At 31.1% G+C, this 12,997-nt stretch overlaps 1 protein-coding gene across 4 annotated transcripts in view; it reads left to right on the plus strand.

Moving 5' to 3' along the window:
- LOC127703780 (keratin-associated protein 21-1-like) overlaps positions 1-11,359 on the plus strand; it is a 53,608-nt gene extending 42,249 nt beyond the window's left edge. For 3 of the 4 annotated variants that reach the window (XM_052207861.1, XM_052207863.1, XM_052207860.1), the window contains exons 4-5: positions 10,850-10,996; positions 11,258-11,359. In XM_052207861.1, coding sequence (XP_052063821.1) covers positions 10,850-10,996; positions 11,258-11,283 — 173 coding nt within the window. In that variant the 3' untranslated portion in view covers positions 11,284-11,359. Of the gene's footprint in view, positions 1-8,932; positions 9,068-9,209; positions 9,381-10,849; positions 10,997-11,257 lie in introns of all 4 variants that reach the window. The other variant, XM_052207862.1, reaches the window with a different exon arrangement.
- Positions 11,360-12,997: the final 1,638 nt, after the last annotated feature.

The raw sequence follows: 12,997 nt of genomic DNA on the forward strand, positions 1-12,997 counted from the left end.
AATTACAAAATAAAAATATACTTTTGCATTATTATGTTATTGTATTAAAATGCGTAAAAGGTAAATTAAAGCAAGCAACAAATATTTCACATATGTATCCAATAATGTCAAATAAATTACTTGAAAAATTTCTAAATCCGGTGTACCGGAATCATATTGTACTTTGAATAATGAAAATGATTCCGGAATCATCTTGTCTTTTAAATAAATGAAAATCAAATGCATTTCCATTTAATAGTCGTCATGCGACAAAAGAGTTGCGTTCGTTTTACTGACTTCACCTTTGTAAATATAAAGGCGTCATCTATCCATAGTTTTGACCGAAATCAGATTACCAATTTGAAACGAGTATTGCATTAGGGGATGGAATGGGATATACAGGTAATACGAAAATGAGGTAAAAACTAAACGAGACATACGCAGGTAGGTTAAAGCTGTTCTACAGTAAAAAGGCTATTTATTCATAAAAAAAATCATTAAAATTTGAAATTATTTTGAATTTTAGTCAAGAAACTTTCATATACAGAAATAATTTTGATCATCCCTTATAGCATCCAAACTTTTAGTTTCTGGTGTCTCAGAACACCCACCTGGTAACCATGGTAACGGGCAACATTCAAAGATGGCGTGTAAACCTTCAATTTTAAGAGCCCGTTGCACCCCAAAAAACTACACCAATGAATGAAAATAAAGTTGTATTTGGTGGAAAAAGATGTTATCTTTCCTGTAACAGCTGTTTCTTTCTTACAATATGCCCTTTTCTAATAAAAAAATAACAGAAGTGTCATACAACCCAACCATGCCCACACCAAAAAACAACTTCCTTGTCAAAGTGTAATGTTCATTTAAAAAAAAAAGAAACAGCAATCTTGGTATTCATGAGCTTTCCAAGAATATATAAATAATAAAGTTTTAAAGAGATCAATTATTATTAACGGGGTGCGCAAATGCATCTTTATAAATGAATGATACTCAAGTCCTTTCACGGCGACATTTAAACACTGAAATGATTCAGATAGATTATTTCCCTTTACGGTGTCAAAGTGCCGGGAAAGAAATAAACGACATTGTGATAGTTTTTGACTAGAAATGGACACATTAAAGATGAAAATCAACGTTATATTTTTTCATTTTATACTTGAATGTGTTCATGAATCTTGAAAGAATCACGGTGCATACGAATGTCATGAGTGGAAAAAATGGGTGAAACTTTAACGTTATACTTTGTAATCTTGAGCTTTCGTAACCTTATGTTCATTTCTAACTCCACATATGTGCCGATTGTAAGTAAAATTAACTTGGTTACTTTCTTAACTTCAATTCTCATAGGCTTTTTACGACTTTAAGATGACCGAGGATTGGTATAGAAAGATAACTATCCTAGACGGCAATAAAGTCTTTCTAAAACAAAATGATTCTCCTGATAAGAAAAGAATACGTTTAAGCAGCACTAGTGCATGGAAGTATGAAGTCCCTTCTATCAAACTCATGTTTCATGAGAAACTTTAATCTGCTCAGCCCTGATAAAGTTTTTTTTCAATGTTTTTTAAAAACATTTTCAAATAGGTAGTTCACTGAAACTAGTATGGATCAGAAAAATGTAACATGTGTAAATGGATCTTTTTAAAAACAATAATACTTTCATGTCTTTGTCTTCAATGTTCCAGAGTCAGTTTGAACAGTCATGTAATTTTTCCTTTAGTTGTCATACTGAAATTGCTTCATTCCACTAGTCACATGTAACATGGCATGGGTTATTTCATATTCAGCACTGCTATAGTTTTGTTATATGTCCTCAAGCTTTTATCTTTAAAACATTCATTTCACTTTTTTCATGCATAGATCTAAAACTATCTCAATATATGGTTATAAATTGTCTGACAATTTCCATGTGTGTGTTGATCTTCAAAGAAAACAAGTGGTTTCTCTTTTTCTCTGATTACTTTTTCCAATTTCAGTTTGTAAAAACTTTTATAACATCATTGCCTCCAAGTCATCTTGATACATGAACTGAAAAAAATGATGTAAACATTTAGTGGCATTTTAAAGTTATTGGTATTCATGTTATGATACTAATACAAAACTTCAGTCAAAATTTTGTGTTCCTAAATCATTATGGAATTCAAAGTAAACTTGGAAAAAAGTTCAACATTGATTTGAAATGAACTTTTGATTTATGAGTTTTCTGTAAAAGTACAATAAAGATTTTAACTACAGCTTACTTTAACTGATATCTACCCATCACAATCTTTACTAATGTGTTATTAATTAATATGACTTTTTCAATATTGAGTGGATGTAACTCAATACATCAGAAAAGTTATATATACACCTAACATATGAGGGTCTAAATGGTGTTTACAGAATAGATAATAATCCTTATGGGCAAAAAGTGCAGAATAAAGGGCTTAAAAATTAAAGAATAAAAAAGGACCAATAATAAAAGAGAATAATGGGGTGTTAAAATACAGAGAATAGAGAAAACTAGGCAAAATAGATGAAGAATAGAAAAAATGGTATAAAAAAAAAGAATAAAGAACTGAAGGACCCCCAGCAAGACTCGTACATTATAAAATAATACTTACATTGTGTAGAACTCTTGTTTGATATTATAGAAACTACATGTCTTTAGGCATTAACATGTCAATTTCCTGTGTGCATGGTGTAAATAAATCTGCAAAAGAAGTTACAATAATTACTGAAAGGTTTCAAACTAAATTTTATACATACCAAATTGTAAATAAACATAAATAATATTGATGTAAATTGTTTTAAAAGATGCTTGTCAAAATGTGAAAAGATCTACACAAAGAAACAGAGACTTCAGATACAAATTTTTATAGTGAATCAATGTTACAAATAAACATTTTATATAATCTTATGACTATATAAACATAAGAAACAAGAACCAATGAATAAAGACAAAATTTAAATGTACACAAAAAGGGATGATTCAAAATGATAGTATGATGACTATCAGATTTAAAACCATAAATGAAAAGTTGTTTATCAGTTATGGCCATGATAATAAATAATAGTTCTAATTTTTAACATATCTTAACATCTCATGTGCCTGCCAAGCCATTAGTATGATTGCATGCACAGTGCCATTTATGCATATATTTTTTGTTTTTTGTTTGTTTTGTAATATATTTAACATTGGAATAAACACCTAGAAAGGAAATGATTTTCATGTGCAATCAGCACAATCTGAAGATTCATGCTCAAATATACCTAATAGATCTTTTAAAAAATGTTAAAGTGTTTGCCTCCAACATAAAATTCGAATCAGGACATGCATAAGAGGCGAATTAAGAGGAGAGGGGGAAAAGGGGGGAGGGGGCTGGCGGGCATTGTGCTTGGACTTTTAACAAATTCCACCCCTTACGTTGCATTGTTGATAGCCATTTAGGGCCCCTATTTAAATGTGCATGGCAGGTCAGTCTGCAAAATGTCGACATAAAGTTACTTGGTCAATGTCAATGTTCAATGAAGATATGATTGTTTATAAGCCAGTTAAATAGTGTTTACTTGCATAAATAATTCATAGGAAGTATGTCTATACAGACTGCTCTCGTCATGTTGACAGCGAAACGTATAACAAATAACCCCGTTTTTTAAGTAAACAATACGACTTTCTCTATATTCATACTACTCAATCGAGACTCAATCATCAGTGAAATGAATATCAACGATCCTCGGCAGTAGAAAGCTGAAATAATTTAAAACAAACTTACCTCAAAATATAAGCAACATTCTTCTATGTTAACGTGTTTGGACTGTTGACACTGACTTCTATCATAACAAGGTACCCGATCAGCTGTTCGTGACAAGCTCAAACTTGACGTCGACGAAACGTGTTAGCCAATCACGTGTCGAATAGTTTAGAAAATGACGTCAGATTTAGATTGCGATGAGATCATCAAAAATCAGTGCCTATTTTTTTTAAAAGTGCCTTAACCTGCCGGTGTAAATCCAAAGAACACGGGAGGTCGACATACGATCTTAAAAATACACTTCTGTTTTTAAATCGCCCAAAATCTTCAAAGTACTTATTGTTTTTTTTCTAGATTTCAACCATACCCATTAAAACTTTTATTACTGTAAGCGAAAAACAAAAACATGAAATGACAATTAGTGTAACAAAACAAAAAAAAACTATATTAAACATAAAAAAAAATTAAACAATCAAAGAATGCTCGAATTTTTTAAAAAGTTTACCTATTTATATATTTGATGCTGTCAAATATCTAATATTGGTGACTGCACGCCATTGTACTAAATTCATACACAAGATTGCAATAGCAAAGGCATAAACAGAACAGGAAAACACAATCGTAATACATGCCAAAAAAGACATTTTTTATAGATATTCAATGAAATAAATTTATAATTCAGATAATTCAGGTGTCTTCCAAACTATAAATAAGCGAATTTATGTTCAGCCCCTAACATACAAGTGTATCGGTTGAATAACAACGGTATGGTTACAATCTGGTCAAAAAAGGATTACATAGAAAAATTTTAAAAACAATTCCTAAAATTATAATCTTTATTAATTCATATTAAGGTAAACAAAAGTTGAGAATATCGTTTTATTTTGTGTGATCGTCTTTTTTCCTTTGGATATGTTGTTGACTAACTTTCTTCGACTATGGGGTTTTCCAACCCCCATCCCCCTATTGGTATCTTTCTAGCGTTTTAAACTCCAAATTTATTTCCCTTCTAACCAATTTCTTTTAGCGCAAATCATTTCCTGAATTTCGAGCTGTCCCTGTATGTGTTTTTCTTTTACCCGTATGAAATTAGAAATGATAAAAATGTATCTTTCACACAGAATTAAAATTCCTCAGACTTAGAAAAATACCAGAAAAATATCAAAAAAGAGGTTTTGTTATTAAGAACTTGCTTTAAAATGAACTGGATTGAATTCCATTCTTGCATCCAGGATTCGTGGAAAGAATGCCTTGTCACAAAAATTAAGAGCAAAACATTAAAAAGTTGCGTTATCTAAAAAAAAATTGTACTTTCACTGACATACCGGAATGCCCCATTCATAAAGAAGATATAATCCGATCCATTATTCTTATCTTTAAAAACATAAATTTTGAATGCTTGATTTGTTTGTTTTATATATAAGTGTTAAATTGTTTCCAATTAAGTGAGAGAAAAACATTTGCATACTGTAGATTCATTTTTTTCGAGGGACAACCAATTTTCGTTGATTTCGTGATTCTAGGTTAACCAGTCATTAATACGTCCAGCAATATACACATTTCCACAGTCTTGTATGCAGATTTAATTAAAACCACGATATCAAATATCTACGAAAATAAAATAAATTTTCCTCATTCCACGAAAATTAGTACCCACAAAAATAAATGAATATATCAGAACAGGTTCGATACTTACTTACCTCTTACATATACAAATACTGCTGATTTCAACCAAAACTTCGTTTTCATTTTTTGCAATTGACATACAAAGTAGACCCATTGAAATATACGAAGATAATTCGTCATCAACAATAACTGAATTCGCTTGGTGATTTGATCATTATAACGAAAAATGGTCTAACATTAAATAAACCCATGTTAGATTGAATGAGAAAAATCCAAATAAAAAACATCATAAAATATTCCTTTTTGTTAAAAGATTGACCTTTTTGCAGTTAAGAAAATATCATAAGTTCAAAAATCGTAATAAGAAATATACCAAATTCCAAGGTTGATCAAAACAGGAAAGTCAGCTAGAACAGACAAAAACAAAACGCTCGACTATATCAACGAAATGAGCTAAACATGTCATATTCATAACTTTGAAGAAAATGGGGGTTAAACTTGGTTTATCAGCAACTAGTCCTCCCACTTGTATGACAATTGAATAGGAGTCTAATGTGTTTAAACTAATAAAACCTGGCTTGTAAATATTCTCCTGCCGACTGTCTGAAACCTAGAAAATGCATTGATTTTACTTTTGTTAGATTCCCACCTGATTGTTATGATTCATCTTTGTCCCGATGAAATAAGTTTTTTCAGAATGTGCAGTATTCTTCTTGTTTACTATTGTTTATACGTGAACTGGTTGTGCAGATACCTGGAGTAGTAAATTTTGTTCAGGCCTAGATATGCTTTGATTTATTCATGGCTTTGTACTACAGTCAAGGGTTCAACAGAATGTGATGAAAATAAAATTGTCATCAGTTATGTGTAGAAATGAATTTGGCATATTTTGTAATCATATTCTCATAAATTCTGAAACTGCAGATTAATTTTATGTTTTGCATGCACATTGCACGCAATTTCATACTGATAATTGCTTCCTTTGTTAATGTGTTGTGAAATAAAACTACTTATCATATTTTGATATGTTCAAAAATAAAAAACTTAAATTATGTTCCGATACGATTAATATACTGAATAGTTTTTTTTTTTCATTTAAGGACTTTCGCATTTGAATTACATGACTGTGTGGTTTTTTAATATTTTAATCTAATTCTTAAGCATATTTTGATATTCTTTGCATATAATATGTGAAACATCTGTTCACAACTGACTTTTATTTCATACTTAAAGCAGCATCAACATGCAATATAACTCGATTTCAATATGACATCAATTCAGGTACTACTCGCAGTCTTTGTGATCCCCGCTGTCTGTGGAGCAGGTAAGAGCAATGTATTAGCCTTTTCTTTATTGTGTATGCCTTCAGTGTTTCAGGTTTGCATTGGTAATGTACGCAAAAGATGTATTATACCAGTTTAAAAAACATAGCATAAGGTAAGAGCCAATAATTTTCATGACCAAATTCTAAAAAATATCTTCTGAAATGATTTCTGTCTCATTTAAATTTTTTAGGTTTTGATTTCAAATCTCACAGATTATTTAATGAATAAAATAACACTTTTCTACATAAGCGCTCTTCTGGATTTACCTTCATAACGAACACTCAAACTCTAACATTTGAAAGCAAATGATGTATAAATAAAATGCACGTTAAGAGCTATTGAAAAAACTGAAATAACAAAAATACCGAACTCCAAAATGGAAAGTCCTTTAGAGAAAGCTCAAACACATCAAACAAATGGAAAACACCTGTCATATTCCTGACTTGGTACAGGTATTTCTTCATGTAGAAAATGGTGGATTAAACCTGGTTTTAAAGCTAGCTAAACCTCTCACTTGTATGACAGTCATATAGAATTCCATTATATTGACAACCTTGTGTGATCAAAAGAAACATACATTATAGGTAAAAATGTCAACAATTGGGGTACAGCAATTAACATAGTAATATAATCTTAATCACTAGAAAAACAAAAAAACTATTTCAACAAAGAAAAACACAATGGCATATAGACACTTATACGACCATACGGACCTTCAACAAAGAGTCAAATTCATCGAATTACATCATTTTTAGGTCCCTTTTGATCATATGGCTTTTAGTGTTTCAATATGTTTAAACAGTACTGTCTTTCAAATGTTAAGGTTGAGCATGTGTGTGTTGTTTATTTTGAATCTCAGTAATACCAATGAAATATATCCTCTTAAATCTAAGATAATTCATTTACCGATGGATTTATATAACACAAAAAAAAAACAACAAAAAAAAAACCCAGATCCGTCATATATCTTTTTTCTGGTTGCCATAAAACGAAGAACTGGAATTCTGAAAATATTTATAAAACAATGCAACTCTATTGAATACCTCACGTCTATAAACAGTGGGATTCAGATTTACAATAACACCTCATTTTCGATTTAGAAAAAACACAATAAAAACGCTACTTCTTTAGTAAATGTTTTATTCAGTTTTTTTTACGAATGTGGTTGCATGAACATCTACCCGGTAATTATGCTGAATATCACTTATCAACGAATTTTTTAAAACCAGAGAAAGTTTTATATTTTGAATGAACAATTAGATGTGATTTACTATACAAATATTAAGTGTAAAGCGGTTTAATGATCCTATGATATTACAAAATTTACTTTGTATGAATTTCTGGACGGAATTAAAGCTACTGAATTCCCAATATTACATAAGTTTTCATTCAAAATAGGTCTAAAACCACAGAAACCTAACCACGTAACCTATTCAAAATATACTCTGTCGGGAATCAAACCAGTCTATCGTGTTATGGTGAAGCTACCAACAGAAAACACTATGTAAATCAGATGGGGTTCTTACAAATAAAAATAATTTGTGAGAGCGCATACAATCAATGTCCCTTTTCCCATGCATGCAACTGTAATAAACATTGGACTTCTTCTCCCTTTACACAAATATTCCTTATTCTTAAAACAAACCCACACACACACTGCAGATTAATCAACACAGTTTTCCCCTAAACAAAACATGAGATTACTCCGATGCTCCAAATTTGAGAGTAGTTCCGGCTTACTAGTTGCATCCTCTAAAAAGACATAAAATTTAAATATGTAACAGCCAGCGTTCAATCTTGAACACCTGTGAAAAGGAATGCATAAATTGTGCTTTAAAGGGAAGATTAATAAATGGACGCCGTAAAGAATTACTGTGATTGGAAGTCAAATTCACATTTGTTTTCACACAATGGATATATGGAAAAGATATGCTTAGACGTATCGTTTTATAATATAATTTATATCCTAATTTCAAACAAATATGAGTGTTACATGACATTGATTGAGAAAGGGTATGTTATTGCGTTCATTGGAAGTAGTGCATATATTGTTTGCTTTTGAATAATTCCACATCTTTTTAAACTTTGCAAGCAGATATGGCTTATCTTTCTGTAAATACGTTTGGTTTTTTGTTTAAGATATTAATTTTTAATCATCAGTCTTCTTTGTATTTTAATAGATTTGTATTTGAAATTTCTATTGCCTCTTTGCTCTACTCCTACTTCCCTTCATCAACGTAATCTTTTCTAAATTTTATTCTAAAGGTTACTCTGGCGATTATCAGCCACAATGCTACAAAGTGGGAGGATATTGCGAGATTAAAAATTGTCGCAAAGGGTTCAAAGCTGCCACGAAGTACTCATACGGGTGTCCAAGCGACTCAATATGTTGTCTTGTAGGTAAGTAGTTATATCATATTTAAGCATTTTGTACAATCATCGTTGTTGTTTCATTAGATATGTGCATTGTGTTTGATATTAAGTTACAATTTACTTTTGAAATACTTTCTTATTTACATTTGTCAAAACTATCATCTTGTAGATATATCTTACAACAATTACGAGGGACATTTTGATAACAGAGGTAGAGGATATTGCACTAATAATGGATGTCAATCAGGATATAATTACTATGACAACAATGGGTATTGTAAATATGGCAATAGGTCTTACAAGTACAATTGCCACTATTATGCAGGATGCTGTCTCCCACGTGAGTATTAATAAAATTATATATCAATTTTTTACCGAAAGCAAAAACCATTCTAGTTACTGTTGAAATGTTTGTATTCTATAACTTCTTCAACCTGAAGTAGATTGTTATCTGCTCTTTGGTCGGTTTATTGTGTCTTTGACATTTTTCCCATTTCCATCCTCAATTTTATTATTTATTTAATAAAATTTAATCTTTGTTACCCATCCCTGTGTTAACAAACATTCGGAAAATTTATTTGCAGTGCTCTACAACTGTATGGTTAATTGGCCCTTCCACTTTTTTTATTTGAGCGCCACTGATGAGTCTCATGTACACAACATAAATTATCAGTATGGTATCTCATTAATTAATAAATACACGAGTCCGAAAACATAATAGGAAACACAAAAAATATTTGCTCAAGTTAATTCATTAACATAAGCAAAAATTTTATCATCCTACAGATGAAAGTAACAATATCATGACCAACGCTAAAAATATAACCGGGGAAAAATAAACCAACTTTGAAAATGACTTTTGAAAAGATTCAAGTATTACTTTTATACATCCGTAAGGTGCAATCTTTTGGCTATGAACGTTCCTGATGAATTTAACTCATGAAAAGCACTTCGGGTGCATAGAAATTTACAGAGTGTTATTTTCATACACTAGGTCGATACCGCTGCTGATGGACTGCTAGTCCCAAAGGGTTTCACCAATTCAGTAGTCACAGCTTCGGTAATACTGAAATGATTCAAAGCATACCATTCTCAAATTCTCCGTTGATAAATAAACAAGTTATTTAGAAATAAGGTTTAAGATCACTCAGGCAAATTTAACCTTAAGTGGACTTGGACATTCTTTTAATGTTACTATCTCTTTAAATTGGACTAATGATTTCAAATGTCCATCTGGTATCTTCATTGTATTTTTATTAAACTTTTATGAAATCAACGATACTTAAAACAAAAAATAAAAACCCTATAGATGTTTTCAAACAGTTAATTTCAACTCACCTGAAACCTCACCTTCAACTTTATTTAAAATTTTACAAACGTAATAACAAAGCCTTCTTTTATAAGAGTACAGTTAGGTTAACGGCTATACTACATCATAATCGTAATTGAAGTGGACCTAATTCAAGTGAGTGAACATTACATGTATATTTAAAAACGTCTCGTGAAAGCGTACATAGAAACTACAAACGTAAGGCACAATATAGTTTTATCAAAGTGCATAATAATACCCCAAGTCGTGGAAGAGCTAGCTTAAATCCACTGAAGAAAGAAAGTTATAAAAGCGAATTTGTTTTATGTATTATGACCATATAAGGTAAAACATCAAATGTTGATTTTATTCATCCATCACATATATCTAATCATTCATATTTGGGTTGTAATAAACATCTTAGTAATGATTTTATTTTATTTCCTAATTTTAAACAGTATTCTTTTTGATGTTTTCTTTTTATTTTCTTTGGCTTTTAGGTAACCCATACAGCAAACTCCATTACTACTGCACCAACAATTACGGATGTCCAAAAAATTACTATTTTTATAACAACCATGGCTACTATTATTATAATAGCAAGGACTACTACGATTGTCATTCTTACAATGGATGTTGTATTCGTGGCAAGTAGTTTTATCTTTATTAGTCTATTTTGTCTAATAACTTAACTAGTATTTGCTATTAAGTGCTTATGCAACAAGACAGGTGGTTGATACGAACAATAATGTATTTAAGAATCTGTTTTTATTGACCGTTACAAAAACTGGGTTAAAGACTAAAGTAAAATTGAATCATATTATATAAAAACACCCTTGTCGTTTGGCACTTGTTTTAATAATGTTGATTATGTTATAATTTCCTAATGTTTTGTTTTTGTTTTTTAGGTTACGAAAGGTCGTACCATTATTGAAACAGTTCGTCGATGAGGCAATCTAACAGTGCAGTCGATGATTGATAACGATTTCAAATAAATATTTTAAGTTCCACGTGGTGGAGTTGAAATCGTCCGTTTGTTAATTTTACGGACGCCATCACGAGTTGGTTGACCGTTAAGGAATATCTGTTTCACAGATGACAATGGATATGTTCCAATTGTCGCAACTACAATCCCGTCCCCTTGTCCACGAATATGACCTACCGAATAAGACTTGTCACCGGGTTTGTACTAACAGGATCTGCTTACCCTTTCCGGAGCACCTGAGATCATCCCAAGTTTTGATTGGGTTCGTGTTTCTCAGTCTTTGGTTTTCCATGTTTTGTTTTGTGTACTGTTGTTTGTTTGTCTTTTTCTTTTTAGCCATGGCGTTGTCAGTTTATGTTCGACTTGTGAGTTTGATTGTCCCTTTGATATCATTCGCCTCTCTTTTAAGACATGTTGATTAGTTTTATTCCCTACTATGTTCAAATACCAACAGATAAACAACTTTGATGGTTGTGTTTTTTGCTGCGCACATACTGATTTTGTGTCGTAGATGGATTCCCCATATCCTGTCTTTTCTATTACAACATGAATACATAATTTTGCTTTACTAAGTAATTTAATAAAGAAATATATAATATTCGAAAGCACCAAGTTTTGTATGTTTCATCCATCTCTGATACCACTAAAGGTTTTACAAAAACTACAGTTTAATTCCATGAGGCAAAATGTACCATGAAAAAATAAATTATTCTTTGAAAATGAATAAGACGAAACGTTGTGGATACGTAGTCAATGATACAATAGCAAACCAAACAAAGAATACAAATAAAAAACAAAACGGACCGATATCTGTATAATATGTTAAGTGTTTGTCAATAAAAGTGAAAAGATTTAAAAGAGACCATCACAAATAATTCATCATCATCAAATTTTCCTAATGGAAACATTTGAGGTCAACAAGACAACCACTGTTTAGGTGCCTGACTTTAATTAAACATGTGATCATGCGACGGTGTTAGACTAGTACTTTACAGATCATCATCTTCTCCTTTGAAACCTTTTTAAAGTTTTTGCTATAATGTTGTTCACATCAGTTTATGAATGTTCGATATGTCTTTAAAAGAAAAGTCAAATTGATGTTAAAAATACATAATCACAAAGGAATAATGATTTAGTGGTCAAAATGCACATGGCAAACACCTTCAGAGCTTTTTAATAGCTTCGTCGTTTATTATTCGATTGCTCGCCTCTGTTATAGCTCCAATTCCAATTCTATAACAAAGTGCGATTTAGGTTGATGATTTTCTCAATATAGCTGGCAGTTAATTTTGGGTAAAAGATAACCTGTCAAAATAATTAAATAAATCATCACAACCTGAAACCAAAGGACGGGCATATAAAAAACTGATCAAAGATAAGACTGGGCAAATAGTTGAGTTATCTGTATATTTATTATTGACGATGCAAGTCGCATGACCACTCTGATCTTTACTAAATATCAATTTTGAATTGATGGTCCTGACAATTGCACTCCTGCAGTACTAGAGTCAGATTTATTTTTTTGTTAAGGAGCGTTAACAGCTGTCATGTTTATGTTCACCAATTCGACTTAAATCTCATATTTTATCTATAGCATACTGCACAACTATGATAATCTACTTGCCGACTTTATTCATATGAGTCAGATTTCATGCAGGAGCTT

This window comes from Mytilus californianus, unplaced genomic scaffold (assembly GCF_021869535.1).
Source record: "Mytilus californianus isolate M0D057914Y unplaced genomic scaffold, xbMytCali1.0.p SCAF_50, whole genome shotgun sequence".
Lineage (NCBI taxonomy): Eukaryota > Metazoa > Mollusca > Bivalvia > Mytilida > Mytilidae > Mytilus > Mytilus californianus.